Raw genomic sequence first — 24510 nt, forward strand, 5'->3', positions numbered from 1 at the left:
TATGATAATATAATAGTTCCAAAAGACAGCCGTCTTATATTTCTCTGTTATGGCCTATAAGCCATGTATATGGGTGCTGTCAGTAAGGTGAGAGTTAGCCATGAGTACAATGACGAATTTAGTGTACAGGTAGGCGTTCACCAAAGCTCAGGTCTCAGTACCCTCCCATTTATTATTGTCCTCCAGGCCCTAGCAGAGGAATTTAAGACGGCTGCCTCTTGGAAATACTATATGCTGATGATCTCACTCTCACAGCGGAATCTGTAACATAAATTCCAGGTATAGAAGTAAAACCTGGAATCGAAGGGTCTTAAAGCTAACTTATCAGAGACCAAGGTTCTAAAAGATTATATCGTTGCTATTATGTTAAACTATCATGTGTCCAAATTTGGCCAAATGCATTTTTTCAATATTTATTTTTGCTTGCAATAACCGGTTCTTCAGTTGCTTCAGATGTCAGGATATCAAAAATTGCCAAAGTGTAGTACAATAAGTATGAGAAATGACTTCAAATTTTGCCACAAGGCCAGCAATTCTAGGGAAAGATTAAGTCGATATCGTTGACCTCATTATTCAACTGGTACTTATTTTATCGACCCCGAAAGTATGAAAGATAAAAGTTGACCTCGGCAGAATTTGAACTCAGAACATAAAGACAGACGAAATGACGCTAAGCATTTAGTTCGGCCTGCCAACGATCCTGCCAGCTCGCAGCCTTATGAAGAATACGAATTGTGTACCTAACAAATATATGATAATGTATGAATAATACAATATACATATGATATTACAATATACATAGGAAAAACTATGCTTATAAATGTATATAATGAAGTATGTATAAACTGCTCCTGTTTTAAACGAATGATTAAGCTTATAATTTTAAACAGAAAAATGCAAGTGTTTAATTTTTATGAGATTAAAGAATTTTCTCTTTCGTACTTCCTTTAGATTGAACATAATAAAATAATCAATAAAGTTGTTTTCTTTTTAACTTCTTTTCAGAATGAGGATTTTGTCTTTAAGCTAAATTCCTAGTTTAAATGGATTTTTTCTTTAAAAAAGAAAAAAAAAAAAGTAAATTTTTTCTTATAGAATATGTATAACTTTTCAACAATAAACTCGACTTTCAGCTATCTATTAAATGGTAATTTCTTACATAAGTATGACATCTCGTGCAATTTGAAAGAGAGGATCTGCAGCAATTTTTTCATGCTTGTATCATGCCTAAAGTATTAATTAAGTTTTAAAGAGTTTATTTATTCCTTCCGTTTCTTTTTCCCTCCTTACACGAGCTACAAAACCTGTTTCTAAGTTAGAACGATATTGTCGACAAAATCACAAACATATATTACTTTTGCTGCTAGTCTCATCGGCTTAGAAAGCGTAGAAGGCAAAGATCAATCTTATTGAAATTTCAACTACTGCTGGTAGAATACCCAATTATTAATACACAAGTGTTTTTATTGCATGGCAATTACACTACTGAATGTAATAAATGGGTGAGGCGGAAAAGTTATTTTACCCTTAATTTATATAGCAATAAAAGATGGAGGGTATCAAGAGTTGGTATTCATCAACTTATAGAGATTGTATTATGTCTATTTATTTATTTTTTTAAAAAGACAATTATAGCAATATACATACACGTATAACATATTATGCTTTACATATATAAAATATAAAAATACCAGTAATGATTAAATAATTAAAATATAAAAATGATCTATGTATATATAAAATTGAGAATATACGTCTGTGTGAATCCCTAAAACTCCAGAACTACACAATCAATTTCATTCAAATTTTGCACATGCCTTACTTAGGGTCCCGGTTGTGTTTTAGTCAAAAAAATTTAACTCTCTTGCATACAACAACATCATATCTCCTCCACTATTTAAGTATTACGTGTCAAAAGTGAAACAAAAACACTCATGTCATTCGAGCCGGAATCCCCAAAACATTGTTATTATTAAATTTATGCATTTCAAATCAATTTGGAGATATTTGCTATCGAGTTGCAGATTTTTAACAATGCATTTGGTGATTATTTGCTTTATTTCTCGGGCAAAATTTACAACTTAGAATAAAAGAATAAAATTATTATTTCATTAAAAAATTGATGAGCTTTGTTTTTAGTGATGACTTGAAATGGTAAATATTTTTTCTAACTGTATTTGCTTGAAAAGACATACTTTTCTTTATATTAAGCAATTCATTATAATTACTTTTACGATGTGCCTAAATAAAAACCATCGTTATAGATCAGCATTTCTCAAACTTTTTCGCGATTTGGCTTCCCTTGGACATTGAAAAAATCTATTTCGGCTCCACTGTGTTGATGAAAAATTTAATCCAGCTTCCCATGTATCTGAGATAGACCGGCCGGCCCATGACAAATCTGACAAAAGCGGGGACCCGCAGAACTACCAGCTCACGAACTGCATCTGAAAGTTGGCGCGCCAATCATGCTGCTAAGGAATTTAGATGCTCCAATAATGTGCAATGGTACGCGGATGATTATCAAAAAATTGTGCTCCCGAGTTCTGTAGGCAACAATCTTGAATGAACTGGCCGCTGGCTAAGACATACTTATAACTCCCATGTCCCTTACCCACTCCGATACGACCTACAAGTTTAAACATGCAATTTCCCATCAAGCTCTGCTTTCCCATGACAATCAACAAGGCGCAGGGACAATCAGTGCAAGCGGTTGGTTTGAATCTGACAGAGCAAGTATTCTCACATGCACAATTGTACGTTGGCTGTCCTTATGGTCTTTCTATTTGTGCACTCGAGGGAAGGACGAAGAATGTTGTCTACCAAGAGGCACTCCAATGATAACAACGGCAACTTCAACTGCTCCAATTTCAACTCCGTAATTTTTTCATCATCCTGCCAGCCCACATAAGTCCAGTCTTGCTTTGCTCTCCTTACTAACTCACCATGACATTCTTTTTTTTCTACCAAGATCCATCGCCCAAACACCACTTCGTATCCACTTCTTCCTCCTTTTTATGTCTTCGTTTCTCTCTTCGCGTCGTTCTATGATCAGGTGAAACCGGGCTTAGCTGCTAGTTAAATATAAAAATTATTAAATAGTTAAAATATGAAAATATAAAAAAACCAGTAATTATTAAATAATTTTAATAATTACTGATTATTTTATATATTATATATGTAAAGCATAATATGTTATACATGTATGTATTTTGCTATAATTGTCTTTAAAAAAAAAAAAAGATATAATATAATGTCTATAAGTTGATGAATACCAACTCCTGATCCCTTCCATTTTCTTATTGCTATATATATATATATATATATATATATATATATATATATGAGATCAAGTGTGTATACTACTGAAAGCCTTCTAAACTGCGGTATTCGTCTTGTAACACAGAAAAATAGCAGCCACAGCCGGAGATTGCCTAGCATTTGTGGTAAAATTGCTGGATCCGTATATCTGCTTGTGAGCTTCATCAGTAGTAAATATCCATGTCATGTCATGTCGGCTGATAGCTGATATAGTAAAAAGTAATTGAAAGGCCACCGACATCGCATTTAGCTTGCAGGCTGAAAAAAAAATTCATTAATAGTGATGCAAGCAATATTAAGTTCAAAATTAGCGATCTGTAATACATACTTAAAGCGTCTATATGTTGAAAACCTTCTAAACTGCGGTGTTCGTCTAAGAAAATATCTCTTATGGACATGAGCAGCCGTGGATATTAACTCTGCCATTTATAGCCATCGTGGATATCTTGTACTTCAGTTTAACGACTGAGTTTGTTTCAAACGTCCAATCGTTAAGTGAGAGGTCGTTAAGAGAGAGGCCATTTCAAACAGAAATAATTCTATGCAGGGGGGGGGGGGGGGGATTATGTCCTCGATTGTTACTACTTCTATAGCCATTCAAAAATCGCTAAATGTCATTTGGCCATAAATCAAACAGTCATTTTGCTCTGGAGCAAGATTAGGCCGTGTAATTATAATTATAAAATTACTAACACTGAAAAGACTAGCTAGAACGTGCTATAATTATTTAAAGAAATTAACTAGATTTGTAGCTATCAACTCGGTGATTATTTTGATTAGCTATGTTGTGCTAAAATACATCAGCTAGAAATTAGTTAAATTAGCAACCCTAATTCAAAAGTTTTGGAACGAAAGAGAAGCGAAGAATGTGAATCCAATATGAACGCTCAACATCGTGTAAACAACTAACGAACACTCACACAACATATTATTGAATTATGTTGTAGTAATTAAACTTTCAAAACGATAATTATGGTTAGCATTTATTTGCAATTACTCAGGAGCAGGTGTGACAGTGCAGGTGAGAAGCTTCCGTCCCACTGTGCGGCACCTTGGCTAAGTGTGTCCTCTACTATAGCCCCGGGCTGGCCAGCGAAAACTTTTTCCCTCGAGAGTTCCGGATCCCAGTTATGAACTCATTTGCATACAGCCAATCAGAGCTCAACTATCAAACTAATTTATGAGCGCATAACAAGTGATGGGCGATAAGATAAGTTCACTTGGGTAAGGAATGACCATGCTTCTTTTCTCTTTTGATAATGCTTCTTGATCTTGTTCTTGTTTCAATCATGGCTGCCTCTGCGTAGTTATTTGTGTTGTTGTTTACTTTGTAAGACAGTAAGAGGAGAGGGTTGCTAGCACATCACCCTCAACCTACATTTTCTCCATCCACTTCTTTACTATATGGGGCCCAAACAAAATCCTATAATAGGTATAGATGCAAATCCATGTAATTACTTGTCTCCTTCTAAAATCAGGCATAATTTGGCAATCGGTCGACTTACAACACTGTTCTTCGTCTTTACGTTTCCATTTTCATGATTTAGAAATAAAGTATCATTGATGTGAATTATATAATTATCAAGGCGGCGAGCTTGCAAAATTATTAGCGTGTCAGACAAAATGCTTGACGATAATTGTTCTGGCTCTTTCCGCTCTGAGTTCAAATCCCACCGAGGTCAACTTTGCCTTTCGTCCTTTGATAGAATAAAGTACCAGTTGAGTACTGGAGTCGATGAAATTAACTATCACTTTCCCTAAGACTGCTGGCTTTGAGCTATGCAACGGACTGGCTATGGAAGCCGGGTAACTAACTTTATGAATTGTAGGGCTTAAGAAAAAAAATCATGAGTTATCGTTAAACGGAATGTCATTAAATGAGTCTATGCGATCCGTCGACCAGCTAGAAATAGCAGCTTAACGTGATTCATCCCCGAATCACCTAGTATCTTGTAAAAATAAAAGGAAAGACGCATTGGATTATGCTGTGGATACAACGACTTTGGTCATACGTCTGCTCGATTAAGATTGATCTGTGGTTAAACAACATTCGCGAAAACAAGAGCAACAACACCCACACAAGCTAAGAATCCGTATAGGCACAAAGCCTGAAATTTTAGGGGAGGGTTAAGTCGATTACATCGATCCCAGTGCTCAACTGATACTTATTATATCGATTTTGAAGGCATGAAAAGTAAAGTCAACTTCGGCGCAATTTGAACTCAAAATGTAAAGCTGAAAGTAATGGTGCTAAGCATGTTTTCGGGCGTGCCAGCTCGCCGCCCTATGAGAATCTGTAATAATGCTTTAAAATTTTGGCACAAAATCAGCAGTTTTTGAGGGGAGGGGTTAGTCAATTACATCGACGCCAGTATTCACTTGGTACTTATTTTATCGATCCCAAAAGGATGAAAGGCAAAGTCGACCTCGGCAAAATTTGAACTCAGAACATAAGGGCGGATGGAATGTCGCTAAGCATTTTACGCGGCGTGCTAACGATTCTGCAATCTTGTCGGCTCAAAATGAAGTCATAATTCTTTCCACCATAGACACAAAGCCTAAAATTTTATGACGGGGGTTAGTCAATTACATCGACGCCAGTACTCAACTGGTACTTATTTTATGGACCTCGGAAAAGATGAAAGACAAAATCGACCTCGGCAAAGCTTTAACTCTGAACATAAAGACGAAAGACGGACGAAACGTCGTTAAGCAATTTGCTCGGCGTGCCAACGATTCGGTCAGTTCACTGTCCAATGACAATTAGTAATGATACCAGCCTCGTCACTGGTAACAACACAAGCAGCATAGGAGCCAAGTCTCTCTCTTGAATCATTTCACAATCTTTAAAAAAAAAGAAGACATTGAATAATATGGTCCTAGAAACATTGTATCTAGAAAAAAAAAAGACAGGATGGTCATGCATGGATATAATGTCATGTGTGCTCGAGCAGATTTAATTTGAGGTTAAAGAACAACCTCACTACCACCAACTACAAAATCACTGATGCCATCCATACTGTTATTGACAGCATAACAACTGGATCGCTTTCAAATCAATGACGTTATTTTCTTTTCTTTGTTTCTGCGGCCATGCTAGGGCACCGCTTGGAAGGGATTTAGTCGGACAAATCGAACTCCAGTACTTATGTCTTTATTATTTTTTTTATTATTATTTTTTACGCCAAGTACTTATTCTATCGGTTTCTCTTGCCGAACCTCAAACTTACGAGGACGTAAACAAAACAACTCCGGTGGTGGGAGTGACAAACACAAGCACATAAACAACGATCTATTTATCTGTCTATATACAACGGGTTTCCACGCAGTTTCCGTCTACTAAAACTCACTCATAAATCATTGGTCGACCGAAGGCTATAGTAGAAGACACTTACCAAAGTGCCACGCGGTTGAACTGAACCTGAAACGACATGGTTGCAAAGCGAGCTTCTTAACCACACAAGCATATCTGTAGCTATAAATAGATATATCAAAGACTGATGTCTGACGTGATGGTCACCACTGGAATACATTTGATCATTTGAGTCAGGATTGGCCTGGGGATAAACAACAAATCACGCGAAGATAAACTTATCTAAATATGTCTTTCTTAGAGAGAGTCTCAACGTGGATGTCGTTATGAATATCTTGTTATATATCGCGTTAAAAAAATACTTGAATGGAAAATGTTTTGAAGGCTATTTTTGTGGGACACGATGTAGTCTTCGACCGTTTATCCATCCAAGGTGATTTTCTGGGACTTTTTTCTTTCTCTCCGAACCTTTCATCTTTCTTCTTTCTGGTGAAGCGCCATGCTTGACACGTTTACACACCTCCTCTTTTTTCCATCTTATACTGAGCATCAGTGTGGAGGCGCAATGGCCCAGTGGTTAGGGCAGCGGACTCGCGGTCATAGGATCGCGGTTTCGATTCCCAGACCGGGCGTTGCGAGTGTTTATTGAGAGAAAATACTTAAAGATCCACGAGGCTCCGGCAGGGGATGGTGGCGAACCCTGCTGTACCCTTTCACCACAACTTTCTCTCACTCTTACTTCCTGTTTCTGCTTTGCCTGTAATTCAAAAAGGGTCAGCCTTGTCACACTGTATCACGCTGAATATCCCCGAGAACTATGTTAAGGGAACACGTGTCTGTGGAGTGCTCAGCCACTTGCATGTTAATTTCACGAGCAGGCTGTTCCGTTGATCGGATCAGCTGGAACCCTCGACGTCGTAAGCGACGGAGTGCCAACAACTGAGCATCAACCTAATATATTCCGTGTGTACGTCCTCTTGACTTTTGTAGTCCTATTATTTTTAATTTTCGGTTTGCTTATTTTTAAACCTAATTTGATTTGGTTGGCTTTGCTTTTGTCGTTGGTCGACCGTATTGCAAAAACAGTAGCTTAACCATCTCTGTTGTACCTGGGCTCTTTCCAGAAGTAAGTGCCTAACCTCAGTTACACTTACCACCTTTCCACTTATGGATAAGTCACGAAGGAAAGACAATTCAGTACGGCTGCAACATCCAGGGAATCACAGGGAATACCACATATTGGTTAAGTAAGACCACACATATCTACCTTAGGGCTCCTCCTTCCGGATTTTCAGTAGGGGGTTACTTCATTAATCTTTTTTTTATAAGCGCTCAATAAATTACTCCACAAGGCAGCATGGGTTTATTATTGGTTTTAAATTTTTGCACAAGTCCAGCATACTCGGGACAGTGGGTAAATCGATTACATCGATTTCAGTGCTCAACTGGTACTTATCTTATCGATCCCGAAAGGACGAAAGACAAAGGTCAACCTTGGCAGAAGATGAACTCCGAATGTAAAGGTGGACGAAATGACACTAAGCATATCACCCTGTGTGCTAACGGCTCTACCAATTCGTCGCCTTTGCATGAGGTTTATTAGTATAGTAGGCATAGTTTGTGCAGAACCAGTCCCACTCTCTTCTCCTTGAAGTTGTATTGGTCTGGTGCAACAAGTGCTATGAACCCAGTAGATATCAGGATGCAGGATATTAATGAAGTTACCTTCCCTTAGACGAGCAGCTAAAGAGCTGAAAGCCCTCATCTCCGCTGGGCCCGTTTGGGTGTCTGTTAGTGAAAGTTCCGTGACATGCTAATTAACCCCATATCGGGAACCCTGAACAGTGCTACTATTCCGGGTTAAAATAGATATGGGAACAATAATCCTTTCTACTCTAGGCACAAGGCGTGAAAATTGAGAGGAGAGGGATGAGTCGATTACATCGACGCCACTACTCAACTGGTTTTTAATTTATCGACCCCGAAAGATGAAAGGCAAAGTCGACCTCGGTGGAATTTGAACTCAGAACGTAGCGACTGGCGAAATACTGCAAGGTATTTCGTCCAGCACGCTAATGATTCTGCCAGCTCGCCGCCTCTTCCGGGAATAATAATGGTTAACAAGTTGGTCCACACTTCTCAAAACTTTTTAATTCCCAAACCAGGGCCCTGCCTCCGAATACAGTTTTATCATAGAAGGAATACTCTCTCTATATATATATACGTGTGTGTGTAACTGAATTTGCTTTGAGACTCACCCACTCTTGAAATTATTTATTTCACATCTTCTCGAAGCATCTACATTTTCACGATGTGAATAGGTACCTAATTTCGAACACCAAAAATTCAAACACCCCAATATTTCTTGGTTTGCTATCATCGATTTTCGGCTTGACATGTTCGTTTCGTTTAGATTAAAATTAGCCGGATCAACGTAATTATAATTGTCCATTGATCTGGTCTCTCATCATAGTCACCAGTCATATCGACCTATCAACTTAGCCAAAAGGTCAAGACAGAAATAATTTCTACAAGTTAATAATGATGTCGCTGATGGAACCAGGAAATCAAAGTGAACCAGAGAAGAGGCGTATCCTCATATTTTATATTAGCTTTACATTTAGCAAAAGATAGCCAAGAGAGCTTTACAGTTGCTTATACAAACACATACGCGCGCGCGCGCTCTCACACACTCTCTCTCTCACACACACACACACACACACACATGTTGTATGGTAAGGCATCAACAAGTAGAATAACACTCGATCAGCCAAGATAATAAAGCTATTATTATAATGAAAACCACTGGGTATCTGTATTTCACAAGACCTGTGGTTTTTTCATAATAATAATAATAATCCTTTCTACTATAGGCACCAGGCCTGAAAATTTTGGGAAGTGGGATAGTGGATTACATTGACCTCAGCTGGTACATAATTTATTGACCCTGAAAGGATAAAGGGCAAAGTCGACCTCGACGGAATTTGAACTCAGAACGTAAAGATGGATTAAATGTCGCTAAGCATTTTGTCCGGCGTGCTAACGACTCTGCCAATTTGCTGCCTAATAATAATAATAATAATAATGATCCTTTCTTTATTGGCCTCAAGGGCCGAACGCAAAAACAATTAGGGACAATACAAAACAAGGGACAGGTGGGTTTAAAACAGAAAAAACCTGTAAACATTAAAAACAAAAGCTAACAAAAAAAATTAAAAAAACAAAATTCCCCAATAGTGGGGAGTTCCACCCAAGGCCAACCAGAGTACCCAAAACATCCTGGTCACCCCGACCGCCAAGGGCACGCCAGGTAGACATCCCTTTTCCCCTCAACTGCTCTGGCTTACAGGACAAAAATTCAGAGTAGGCCCATTCACACGAGCCATTTTCGCAACATTCACCCAACTTTCAACAAACTTAATAGAGTGGCGGCAGTACTTCCCTCTCAACCCTCACTTTCCTTTTCAAGAGGAACTTGTAAAAGTCAATGAGGGTTCGGCCGAAGAGGAAAGTGTCTGTCTTCAGTCCTTTCAACCTCGTCCATCACACTGCAGGGGAAAACTGCCTTTCCCTTCCAGCCAAAAGAAGGCGGCGGGGCGTTCCTCACAATGGACTCGGCTGATAACCGGATCCGCCCTACACGTGACAACAGCTAGTTCGGCAATGCTCCACAGGTCAGTAATGCACGGACACTGGACGAATGCATGCAGGACGGTTTCATCGCCCTGCGCACACCTCGGACAGGTCCGTCTGACAGCACTTCTGTGTCTGTAGAGCTTGTCTCGAATCAGCAGAGCTCCCCGGTAGCACTGCCAGGCCAGGGATTTCTGGAAGTTATCCACAGGCCCTGGCCCGACAGTCCTCCAGAAAAGACAAATTAGTTGATCCCTGTCGACGCCCAGAGTTTTCCCCGAGTACGTCATCGCTCTCTCCATCTACTAATCTCCTATAAAACCCCATGGTGGAACTTCTACCGACTGCGTTGTCCGACTAGCAGAAGGCAGTGAGCGCTTGCCGACACTCCGAATTCAGGTGCTAAGCACCCTTTCTTGGTCAAGGTGTTAAAAATTTTCAGGGTAACAAATGCCTCAAACGGTGCATAATGGCATAATGGAAAAATGTGTCGAAAATAATCTTCATCCTGGAAGATTTCTTTTCTTTGCAATTTCTATTTTCGCTTATGTTAAACACAATATTTTAATCATTTACAAATGTTTCTAAGTGAATAAAATTTCAAAAATGTAAGCTGTTTGTACAGTATGTTTGTATGTCTTAGCTTTCTTTAAACAGACAATATTTTAATGCTTTTTAAAATTATTTTCAAGTGAATACCACTACAAAAATTGGATTTTTTTAGGCACATTTAAAAAATATTCCGAAGTGAATATGACTTTAAAAATACGGTAGATATTTCGTAAAAGATCCGTTTGTAACTTCAGTGTGAAATAGTTATTTTCGAGTGCATTTAACGTATCTCCCCTCCAATGATTTGGCTGCTATTTCTAGTACGCCCTGCTACCACGTAACAGCTATTTGCGATAAAGGACCCGAAATACTTGTTACGTGGTAGCAGGGCGTGCAAGAAATAGCAGCCAAATCTTTTCAACTTAAGAAGCAAAACTCTCTTGCTGGGAAACTCAGAGTTTACCGGTGACCCAACAGATCACGGGTAGTCTAGTACATATATGTGTGTGTGTGTAAAACATGTACGTGCATAAATTGAAGGCAACGAGCAATGACGTAGACTTGCAGGAGCAGATTATAGAGAGAGAAAAAAGAAGAGGTTAAAGAAAGAGAGAGACAGACAGACAGAGAAAGAAAGAAAGAGAGAGAGAGAGAGAGAGAGAGAGAGAGAGAGAGAGAGAGAGAGAGAGAGAGAGAGAGAGAGAGAGAGAGAGAATGCTTCGACTGTTTACTAACACCGAACACCATGGAAGCAAAAGCGTGACAACAGTCAACCAATCAGTCTGCAGCTTTTAGCTTGTTTTTCGGTGTTTCATGACAATAATATCTTAATAAAAAAATTTCCGAAATTTCTTTCAATACTTATCAACATATTCCACAAGTTTTCTGCTCTTATTTACTGAAAATAGTTAGGTATATACTAATGATTAATGATTTGTGTCTGAAGTATTTTCATTATTGTAATCAATCAACATTTTCTTTTCAAAAATAATAATAAAGTCGTAAAATCTATTCTAAGTCTTCACTTACACCGCCCACTGGATAAACTTTAGATAAGTTGGGCGCCGAGTTTCCTTCATGTTATCCGATGTTCTTTTTCCAAAGGTAATTTTTTAATATTCTGTTGTGACATTTTTATTATTTTTCTCCTAAGCAAATTGTTGAATATAATCGAAAATTTTGCTGAAGTAGGCTGTTTATTCGTTAATTTTCTTTTGCTGCATCTATCAATGTTATGTTGTTATGGGAACTAATGACGGTGTTAGGGGAAACGACACAGTTTACCACATTCAAATGTCGTTTAATTATTGCCGTGGTATATCAAGCAAGAGTGTAACAAGTGTTTCGTTAACTACTTTGATATCGTTAATTAGCAAGGGCTACAAAGAACATTTGCAACATCTAAATGAGTGAAAAATAAAACCCACGCATTATATATATATACACACACACAGAGCATCATATATATGCATGAATATTGTTGATGTCTTAAGAATTTTACATTTACTTCTACCTTGTACTTGAGAATTTATAAAGTTCAAGAGAACATGAAAAGGTAATTCTTTTTTTGGAACGTTGCATCTTGAAGTAGATAAGCTATTATTTATAGCATATATGTTTCAAGATCCAACGTTCCTAAAGATATATATATATATTTATTTGTGACTAAATTACTTGTTTGGGTAATCGTTAAAGTTAGAAAGTAACTGTCAAAATACAAGTTTTCGTAACTACATTAACAGTTTGTTTTTTTAAGTTATATATTGCAAATAATTAAAGTTATTCATTTAACTTTAACAATCAAACACTTTCACTGCGAGCCGAACTTAATTAAGCTCTTTCATTCATTTTACTTTGACACAGTGAAATTAAAATTAACATTCTTACGTTTGTGTTGAATAATTTTACAGTATATGAAGTCTTTTTCTTGTGAAATGGAAAACAAAATTTAGAAGTTAAAGGAATAATAATAATAAAAAAAACGTAGAAAGTAATTTTTTTCCTTCGTTTTATACTATAAGTTATTCATGTGTATATTGCACCGTAAGATCTAATGTTTATAATACCGTCGGTTGAAGTTTTTTATTTTATTTTATATAAATGTATGAGGTGACTGTATTAAAATTTATAACTTGTTCATGGACAATAAACAGATTTGTTATTTTCTTTTTCTTTAATGTCGTTCTAGACATGAGATATTCATTGATCTAAATCGGCTATTTCCCAGTTTTTATTAATGTTGCATTTTCATTTGCTTTTTTATCGACTTAACGTTTTTCTCTGAAACAAAGTTGCATCACCATTCTGATGGCTTAGCAGAATCAGTTGAGGAGGACAAAGTGCCTTGCAATAAATATTTAGTTTGCGTCCCTTCTCCTTCTGAGTTCGAATCGCGCAAGTCCACTTTGCCTTCTATGTTTCATCAGTTCCATGAAATCGGTATCAGGATGGTTTAATTTAAGATATGGTCGTTTGTTAGATTCATTAGAGCGCCAGACATCTCATATTGTAGACGTTTGTGTTGTAAGCTCCAGTCCTGCCGAGGACAACTTTGCTCTTCATTCTTTCGATAAGATGAAATACCAGTCCTGGATTGGCATCGATTTAACCCTTTGCTTACCCCGTGTGTCACCTGTATATACAGGACATTTCCGTGGCGTCCATGCATCATGTATGGTATACAGTCCCAATTTTTTTTTCAACCACCTAAGTAATTTGGGACTTACGAAAGGAAAGTTTCTCAGAATGTATGAAACAAGGACTAACTAAAAGCCTGAAAACAAGCATGAACGTGTAGGACAAACTTACGAAAATGCTTTGGGCAGGCAAAATGTATTCTAGGTGTCAGATTATACAAGTCTAAGGAGATTATGTTCTCTTCCATCACAAATTGGAGCTCCTAAGCAAGAAATCGTTTCACTTTCAAATTCCGCTGAGGTCGACTTTGCCTTTCATCCTTTTGGGGTCAATTAAATAAGTACCAGTTACGCACTGGGATTGATGTAATCGACTTAATCTTTTGTTTGTCCTTGTTTGTCCCCTCTATGTTTAGCCCTCCTGTGGGTAATAAAGAAATGAATGTACTCAGAACATAAAGATGGATGAAATATCACTTAAGCATTTTGCTTGGTGTGCTAACAATTATGCTTCTTTGCTCTCGTACACTCTACACTAATAATATAAACTGATTTGCTTTTCTGATGTTTCTTTTTCTTCTTGTTTCTCTTCTTAAATAGAAAACATGGCTGGAGATTCCCGTAAAGAATTTCTACTGACATCTGTAGCTAATCATTTCAATATCCAGCTGAAAGATAACAATGTCTTGTACCAGAATGAAAGCCTCAATAACTTCCTTGATGATGAGAGTACAACCATCTTGTCTTGTTATGTTAAAAGCAACACAAAGCAAATATTGTTCAACAATAGCGTAAGTTAATGGTTACCTGTTCAAGTTGTTCTTTATTTTCCCATTTATAAAATCTGATCTCAGATATTCATTCATAAAGTAAAGCTGGTGCCCACCTCTTGGGGTTCGTAGTCTTTTGAGCTGGCACAAAGATACACACACACACATATATGTGTGTGTGTGTATATATATATATATATATATATATATATATAATAGAGTTATTAATATTTCTAAGTCTCTCTAAAGGAGACTACGGCAGCGGTACTGGAAATTAATAGTTATCGCCAAGCCAACATGGCAGTCCCAAAATTAGGACGAAAGCTGCCGTGAATTAGCTCCAAGAAGCCATCGCCTCTAGCTAGCTATGTGACACACGAAACCTGTGTCCTTTATAACCTTCGAACAGGGGAGGTCAGCAGTGTCCCCCTGCTGGTTTGGCATCTGCAGACTAGACTAGTTTCAGGGTGTTGCCCCTTGTCAATGCAGAGTAGCCAAGCCTTAGCCAGGCGGCGCTGCTGACTATCTGCTCGAAGGTTATTTATCTAATTTCAGTGGAATCTATCCACTGGTTTTCAGAAATAGAGTTATTAATATTTCTAAGTCTCTCTAAAGGAGACTACGGCAGCGGTACTGGAAATTAATAGTTATCGCCAAGCCAACATGGCAGTCCCGGAGCTAATTCACGGCAGCTTTCGTCCTAATTTTGGGACTGCCATGTTGGCTTGGCGATAACTATTAATTTCCAGTACCGCTGCCGTAGTCTCCTTTAGAGAGACTTAGAAATATTAATAACTCTATTTCTGAAAACCAGTGGATAGATTCCACTGAAATTAGATAAATAACCTTCGAGCAGATAGTCAGCAGCGCCGCCTGGCTAAGGCTTGGCTACTCTGCATTGACAAGGGGCAACACCCTGAAACTAGTCTAGTCTGCAGATGCCAAACCAGCAGGGGGACACTGCTGACCTCCCCTGTTCGAAGGTTATAAAGGACACAGGTTTCGTGTGTCACATAGCTAGCTAGAGGCGATGGCTTCTTGGAGCTAATTCACGGCAGCTTTCGTCCTAATTTTGGGACTGCCATGTTGGCTTGGCGATAACTATATATATATATATATATATATATATATATATATATATGTATGTATATATATATATATATATATATATATATATATATATATGTATGTATATATATATATATATATATATATATATATATATATATATGTATATATATATATATATATATGTATATATATATATATATATATGTATATATATATATATATATATATGTATATATATATATATATATATATGTATATATATATATATATATATATGTATATATATATATATATATGTATATATATATATATATATGTATGTATATATATATATATATATATATGTATGTATATATATATATATATATATGTATGTATATATATATATATATATATGTATGTATATATATATATATATATATATGTATATATATATATATATATATGTATGTATATATATATATATATATATATGTATGTATATATATATATATATATATATTTATGTATATATATATATATATATATGTATTTATGTATATATATATATATATATATGTATGTATATATATATATATATATATATATGTATGTATGTATATATATATATATATATATGTATGTATATATATATATATATATATATATATATGTATGTATATATATATATATATATATATGTATATATATACAACATGCTTTTCTCAGTTTTTGTCTACCAAATCCACTCACAAAGGTTTGGTCAGTCCAAAGTGCCACACAGTGGGACTGAACCTGCAACTATGTGGTTGGGAAGCAAGCTTCTGACCACACAGCCATGTCTATATATTTTTTTTTTTCTTTGTGATATAAACCTAGTTTTACATCAAAATAATCTTTCTTTTTTTCACAATCTAGGTTGACAGAGTACCATCAGAGGTTTTAATATTCTTCAAACTAAGACTGGAAGTTATAACTCCTGACAACCTACACAATAACATCTGTATCTCTTCCATCATTGATTCCCCTTTCAATACCTTCTACAATGTCATCAAAAGCCTTTATGCGCCAGTATTTCTTGAGGACACAAACTGGAATCAGCTGATGGATCCTCAACTCCAAAAACTGCTTGCTGAACTTATAGCTGGTCTGAAATCTTCTTTGAGAAAACAGAATCTTGCTTCTGGAGACAAAAAGGATGCAGATCTTGATGAAGACAATTTTGGAGGTTGGTTTCTGGTTTTATATCTTTTTCTCTTTTATTTCTTGTCTTTTACTTATTTCAGTCTTTGAACTGTGGCCATGCTGGGGCACCACCTTGGCAAGTTTTAGTCCAACTCGTCAACACCTGTACTTATATTTATAATGTCTGCTACTTGTCTTGTTGGTCTATTTTGCTCAACCATTAAGTTATCGGGACATTAACAAACCAACACTGGTTCTCTGGTGATATATATATATATATATATATATATTGGGTTGTCCGGAAAGTTTGTGCCGATTTTTAAAGGAAAGAAAAAGGTCGATAAATACTTGCCACTAGATTTTTAATCAATCAAATATGAACCATTTTGTTGCACAATGCATCTCCATCTTTCCTTTAACTTGAAAATACCCTCTTCCCAGAATTGAGGTGATTTCATGGCAAATAAGTCGAAAGGTAAGCTACTATAAATCGGCACAAACTTTCCGGACAACCCAATATATATAATTAGATATTAGATAATAAAACAAATGGTTTATACCTGGTAGCTTACTGATAAAGCATGGTCACTTTCATAGTGTTCGTTATGTGTTTGGTTAATGAGAGACATCTCTCATTAACCATATATATATATATATATATATATATATATATATATGTATGTTATCTTTTATTTGTTTAAGCCATTAGACTGTAGCCACACTGAGGCACTGCCTTGAAGAATTTTCGGTTGAGTATATCGATCCTGGAATTTATTCTAAGTTATAAAGACATAAACACACCAGCACCAGTTGTCAAGTGGTGTTGGGGACAAACAAAGACACACACTGATACGCACACACACACACACATAAAGATAGATAGATATATGTATATATATATATATCACGTGAATGACCAGACTATCAGATGTTGTTTTGTATCAGTGGTTACAAGGCGCTTTGCATCATTTTAGCTTTCAAATAATGCCAACCCACTGGCTAAGTGAACAGGCCAACATTCCTCCATTCCCTCTGTCACAGGGCTATCATTTACACCTGAGTGAACTGGAGCAACATGGAATGAAGTGTTTTGCTCAGGAACACAACATACTACTTGGTCCAAGAATTGAACTTACAATCAAGCATTTTTAAGTACAACACCCTAACCACTAGGCCATCTGCCTTCACTATATATGTATGTATGTCATTATTCAGTTTTATTTCAAGATTTCTTGCCAATAGAAAAAGACCTGGTTTTTAACTTTGATCCAAGGCCTCTTCATTAAAATTTTAACAACATCATCAGGTATTTTTTGCTGCGAAGACCTGTTGCGGCAAGCGAAAGCGAAATCGTGATGGCACCTGTACCAGTAAATCACTAAGGGCACCGTCCGAGCATGGTCATTGCCAGAACACCAGCTGTCTGACTTTCGTGCCGGTGTCACGTAAAATACACCATTTCGAGCGTGGCCGTTGCCAATACCTCCTGACTGGCCTTCGTGCCAGTGGCACGTAAAAGCGCCCACTGCACTCTCGGAGTGGTTGGCATTAGGAAGGGCATTCAGCTGTAGAAACTCTGTCAAATCAGATTGGAGCCTGGTGTAGCCATCTGGTTCACCAGTCCTCAGTCAAATCGCCCAACCCATGCTAGCATGGAAGGCAGGCGTTAAACGATGATGATGATGATGTGCAGATTTGTATGTTTTGTTTTATGTAAATATTCTCATGCATATAGTTATATGTCTAGACATGCTCATAGATACATAAATGACAAATCTCTGGAAAGTTCTACAGATTTGTACAGTTCCAGTTATGTATGTATATATGTATGTCTGTATGTATGTCTATATGTATGTATGTGGGAAGTAGATTTACTTAGTCATTCAGCTTAACACACCACCACCTGGTCTTCAGATGCCCCTTGATCAATGCGTTTGTTTGTTAATCAGCAATGATCATGTATATATATGTATATGTAATTATGTATGTGTAAACCGGCAGCTGGATGATGAGCTGACATCAATTAAAAAAGTTTCTAGAATGGACAGAGATTCCTGTAATTAGAACCATCATAAAACAGCAAATGCTAAAAAAGCTGATGGCAACTGTGATCGCATGTAATATATACATGCTTGTGAATATATATATTTGTACGTCTTTATATACACACACTTCTATTTGCATGCTGAGTATTTGAAAAAATAATTGTCATTGTGATTTTATTTAATTGTACAGCGTAACTGTCGATTTATGAGCATGTGTTTTTGTATGTGTATGTTGTCTGTCATATAAATTTTCATGTGCATATATGTGCTTGTTACATAAATTGGCATTGTTAAGAAAATAGATGACTTTGGAATTAGTAGTTTTATCAATGTTTTGATTAGGTTGCTGGAACTCACTTGTAAACAGTTCTATTGTCTTTTGAGAAGTGCGCAACAAGCAACATGTTTGTTTTATTGTCAGGCTAATCAGCTGGATAATTTTGTAATTTATTATTCTCAGCAGAATCATACATGTATACACATACATACATACACCAACAAATTTACAAAAAAATCCAACAAATGCTCAGTTTCACAGACAAAGAGCAAAAGAAATTGATGCAGATTCTCCAAATCCAGTCTATTAGTGGCACAGTGAAGATTTGTAAGATATCCCCATTTGAAATTCTTATGAGAATAGTTGCACACACCTGGGTGTATGTATCACCTGTTCAACTAACACTCCAGCTCAACCATATATTTACAAACATTGGGAACTCTCTCAAGATCTTACATTAAATTCAAAGAAAGATCAAACATACATACCGACAGACATATATACATCATCATCATCATCATCCGCTTTCCATGCTAGTATGGGTTGGACGATTTGACTGAGGACTGGTGAACCAGAAGGCTGCACCAGACTCCAATCTGATCTGGCAGAATTTCTACAGCTGGATGCCCTTCCTAATGCCAACCACTCCGAGAGTGTAGTGGGTGCTTTTACGTGCCACCGGCACGAAGGCCAGTCAGGCGATACTGGCAATGGCCACGCTCAAAATGGTGTATTTTATGTGCCACCTGCATAGTCCAGCGGCACTGGCAATGATCTCGCTCAAACGACTTTTCACGTGCCACTGGCACAAGTGCAGGAAGTCGACGCTGGTAATGATCACGCTCGCATGTGTATATATATATATATATATATATAGATGCACACACTTATATAGCATCATCATCATCATCATTTAATGTCCATGTTCCATGCTGACACGGTTTGACAGGATCTGATGGGTTTAAGGACTGCTTTGTACACTAGTGTCTGTTTTGGCATGGTTCCTGTGACTGAATGCCCTTCCAAATGCCTACTATTTACAGCATTTGCTGAGCAGTTTTTGTGCCCCTGGCACTTGTAAGGCCGTCATGCAGCTCACAAGACCACAAAACCTGACGTGGGAGAGGTAGGCACCTTTATGCTAATAGATGAGGAGTTAAAGCTTGAGAGAAGGGGTTGGTAGACAGGTTCTTCTTGTAGAGCAGCTACAGGGCTACTCACATTTAGGAGAGAAGGTGAGAATGCTCAGTTGGAATCACCTTAATATAGATATGGAATAATTACCGTGAAACATTGTGTAGAATATATTGCATAAAGGATCATGGGTAAGGCCAGAACAATGCGAAATATTGAATGAAAGGTAAGTCTACATTAATTCATATATTTGTTTTCTTGTGATTTGCCTTGCATTTACTTCGCATTGTTCTGGCCTTACCCAGAACCTTGTCATTTTTCACAGGAATTTTCAATGGCCAGATAACTGAAGAGACGGTGGCATGGGTTCTCACCCCAGCATCCGAAACTCTGAGTTTTATCATGGCTATTGAATAAGTGTCATATATTTTTACAGAAAAATTCCTCTATTTACATAATATCGAGGTCTCTTTCTTTTGTTGCCCTTTCTATCAATATATATATATATATATATACTTCTAATATAGGATAAAATTTTTTCCCAAAATTTCATCAAAGTGGCCAGCATATTAAAAATACCTTTAAAAGTGAAAATTATAAGCAATTATAAATAAGGGCAAATATATATATATATGTATGTATATATTTATGTGTGTGTTTTGTGTCTGTGTTTGTTCCCACACCATCATTTGACAACCAATTTTGGTGTGTTTACGTCCCTGTAACTTAGCGGTTTGGCAAAAGAGATCGATAAAATAAGTACTAGGCTTACAAAGAATAAGTCCTGAGGTTGATTTCTTTGACTAAAAGCCTTTAAGTCAGTGCTCCAGCATGGCAGCAGTCTAATGACTGAAACAAGTAAAAGGGTGAAAGACTATCAATAAGAGACACGAGTCTTACAACAGCAGCAGTGGGATTACTAGATACACATTTCTCTCTCATTGTGTTTTGTCAGTGGCATGTACCCACTACCAACACAGAACATCCATAAGAGATATCTCCAAACAAATGGTTGAAAGAGCTTTGAATATTGTTTCCATTTTTCTGACTAAATATGCAAAAAATAAAGAAAATTCATGAGATGAAACCCTCAGCCTGTGTAGGCATTGATAGTTGGGAATCCTGCCTTGATTGAGAATCAGTCAGTATTAAGATAGTATATCTTGGTTGTCGGCAGCCAGTAGTTTGATGTTCCTCAGGAAAGTGTACCTCCGGTGGCAGCAATAGGATAGTTCATATTTCCTGTTGATAGACACTACAGGTTGATGGAAGGCGTGCAGTTTTTCATGGAAGCTGGCAATTGAGGTTTTTTAGTTTCAGCCATGGGTTTCAAAATTCCATTGCTACTATTTTACAATATGGTTTAGAAGTTGATGCTATGCAAAATACTTGGCACTAAACCATCTTTTCTGTTGCTGTGAATGTCTGAATTATTGGAAACCAATTGCAGCATAAACATAAAATAAAATGGGAATAGAATTATAAATCATAACATGCTTTTGTGTTGGGTAAAGAACAATTCTGCCATAGTTATTTAATTTCGTATCAGGTTCTTCGACTGACAAATCAATGTACGCTAAGATTTTATTAAATTGTGGCTTTCTTCATCCAAAACCATTACAGAATGTATAAACAAAGTTAGTTGCTGAACTACTACTACTACTGCTGCTACTACTACTACTACTACTACTACTACTACTTCTTCTTGTTTCCATGTAAACCTCCACTGTCCTTTGTATTGTCCTCAATATTCTTATGGCCCTGGAGGCCATTAGAGAAAGAATCATCATCATCATCATCATCATTATTAATTATTATTTATGCGGTGAGCTGGCAGAATTGTTAGCACACTGGGCAAACAACAGCATTTCGTCCATCTTTACATTCAGAGTTCAAATTCCATCAAGGTGAAATTTTCACTTTCATCCTTTCGGGGGTCAATAAAATAAGTATCTGTTGAACACTGCGGTCAGTGTTATTGACTTGTCCCTTACCCCAAAATTGCTGGCCTTGTACCAAAATTTGAAACCATCATCATCATCATCATCATTATTGTTATTGCAGTTCTAATACAAGCATAGTACAATCAACCTTTTATTCTAAGGGAAACGATTTCTGTTGTCACAGTGATAGAAGCTCTTTGAACTCTCTCCAATCCATTCTTCCTCTGGCCGCCATACCTTCAGAGCGACCATTTCCCTTGCTAGTTAAGTCTCCTAGGTAACAAAAGCTATCAACTACTTCTAGTGAACCAGCCAGATATTTAAGAGTGGTACTGCTACGTACTGCTCCAGTGCATCTGTAGCTTACTTTCTCTATTAATCTGACAACAATTTCACTACATCTCTCATGTGTCCATAGCTTACATCAAGTACAGTTTATGGAGTTTTTATCTACTCCTTTTCTACATATCAAGCAAATTCATTTCCTTGAAGAAAACAGGGTTCTGTCTTCTTTCCTACTTGCTGAAACCTTCGTCTTTGCTAAGTTTACCTTAACACCTCTCAATTCTAGGTTTAATTACCATGCCTGGAATTTCCCCATTAATTCCACTATAGATTCAGCCCTGAGGACTAGATCCTCAGCATGTAGGAGTTTCCATAGCCTTCCAGTCTTAAATCATTCTGTGTTAGTCTTTAGGACTATGACCAATAGGAGGGAGCTGAGGTTTAACCTTGATAAACTGCTTCTGCCCCCATGTCAAATTTGTTACTGAAATCTTTGTCGTCCTTCACTTTACTTACGGCCTATTTGTACATAGCTTGTACAACCCTCACAAGCCATTCATCTACATCTAGTTTCCTCGTTGAACACCAAGTTACTAAGTATGGTACTTTGTCAAATGTTTTCTCCAAATCAGTGAAAGCTAGAAATGGTGGTTTATTCTTAACCAGGTATTTCTCCTGCAGTTGCCTCACTAAGAAATATGCATCTGTGGTGCCTTCTCACGTGACAAAGCTAAACCTCATCCTATCGGGTTTTGATCCCTTCTGTGACCTTTATACTAATCTTGATTCCTCTGTAGTTGCTTCTCTCTTGTGGCGACACATGGCTTAGTGGTTAGGGTATTCAGTTCACCAGTGAGTTCAATTCCTGGTGGCACATTGTGTCATTGAGCAAGACACTTAAATTCTCAATGCTCCAGTCCACTCAGCTTACAAGATAGAATTGTACTTGAAATTCAAATAGCCAGCCTTGTCGCATTCTGTGTCATGCTGAATCTCCCTTTAGAACTATGTTAAGGTTATGTGTGTCTGTAGGATGCTCAACCACCTGCATGTTAATTTCATGAGTAGGCTGTTTTATTGATCTGATCCGATCAAATAGAAGCCTCGTCATCATAACCGATGGAGTGCCAGTTTAGCAACTATAGAGGAACCAAACTACTAGTGCCAGTTTAGTTGTTTCTCTCTGATGCATCTCCTTTATCTTTGTAATAATTTACATTGATATTGCTACTCCAGTCTTCGTGTCAGACAGCATCCTGTACAATTTGATTATCTATACAGATGGTTATCATATGTTGTATCACATGTGATATTTTGAGCATGTCTGCAGTTATTCCTGATGGACCTACAGCTTCCCGTCCCTTCATGTTCATGATTGCTTTATCTACCACATTGCTATCAACTCTGTCAGCAGGGTCAGTATGACAGAGTCCCTTTTCATCCTTTGTATTCTCCATGTTGAGCAGCTTCGCATAACGGCACTTCCACATCACCTTCTCGTGTGCAGAGAAGCAGAACAAATACCACAAAGACAGCGTATTTGACGCTCTGGAAATTCTGCTGATTTGCCTGTCTTGGAACAACACCAACGGATGTAAATCAGTCTTGATACTTTCTTAAACTGAACTGGTTAATAAGTGACAATTCTAATAATTGCACCAAACATTGTAATTTATCACTAACATCTGCCACTTGTCTTGTACACAGTGTTACTGCATTGTCTAGCAGCTCGTTGACAAATAACACAACAACACAACCATCGTCTACTTCTCTGCCATGGTAAGCTGCTACTACTGTCTACAGCAGTTAGTTAGAGACACTAACAACTCAGTTCAACATTGTCATATATATGTGTGTGTGTATTACATACATACATACATACATACATACATACATACATATATATATATATATATATATATATATATTGTTGTTGTTGTTGTTGGCACTCCGTCACTTACGACGTCGAGGGTTCCAGTCGATCCGATCAACGGAACAGCCTGCTCGTAAAATTAACATGCAAGGGGCTGCTGAGCACTCCACAGGCACGTGTACCCTTAACATAGTTCTCGGGGATATTCAGCGTGACACAGTGTGACAAGGCTGGCCCTTTGAAATACAAGTACAACAAAAACAGGAAGAAAGAGTGAGAGAAAGTTGTGGTGGAAGAGTACAGCAGGGTTCGCCACCATCCTCTGCCGGAGCCTCGTGGAGCTTTTTTAGGTGTTTTCGCTCAATAAACACTCACAACGCCCAGTCTGGGAATCGAAACCGCGATCCCATGACCGCGAGTCTGCTGCCCTAACCACTGGGCCATTGCGCCTACACATACATACATATATATACATATATATATATATATAATA

The 24510-nt window shown here is 37.2% G+C and overlaps 1 protein-coding gene and 1 long non-coding RNA gene across 3 annotated transcripts in view; one reads left to right on the forward strand and one right to left on the reverse strand.

Moving 5' to 3' along the window:
• Positions 1–1805: 1805 nt before the first annotated feature.
• Positions 1806–10059, reverse strand: LOC149131677 (uncharacterized). Its single transcript, XR_016237652.1, has 2 exons — positions 3650–10059; positions 1806–3074 (listed from the first exon to the last, which is right to left on the reverse strand). It is a non-coding gene; the product is annotated as an uncharacterized LOC149131677 (long non-coding RNA).
• A 1589-nt stretch (positions 10060–11648) lies between these two features.
• Positions 11649–24510, forward strand: part of LOC106875444 (cytoplasmic dynein 2 heavy chain 1) — a 309460-nt gene continuing 296598 nt past the window's right edge. Inside the window, exons 1-3 of one of the 2 annotated variants that reach the window (XM_089338346.1) lie at positions 11649–11923; positions 14056–14246; positions 16194–16503. In XM_089338346.1, the coding sequence (XP_089194472.1) occupies positions 14061–14246; positions 16194–16503 (496 nt within the window). In that variant the 5' untranslated portion in view covers positions 11649–11923; positions 14056–14060. Of the gene's footprint in view, positions 11924–12070; positions 12375–14055; positions 14247–16193; positions 16504–24510 lie in introns of those variants that run through there. The other variant, XM_089338347.1, reaches the window with a different exon arrangement.

The sequence above is a fragment of the Octopus bimaculoides genome, chromosome 20 (assembly GCF_046866305.1).
Source record: "Octopus bimaculoides isolate indiv1 chromosome 20, ASM4686630v1, whole genome shotgun sequence".
Lineage (NCBI taxonomy): Eukaryota > Metazoa > Mollusca > Cephalopoda > Octopoda > Octopodidae > Octopus > Octopus bimaculoides.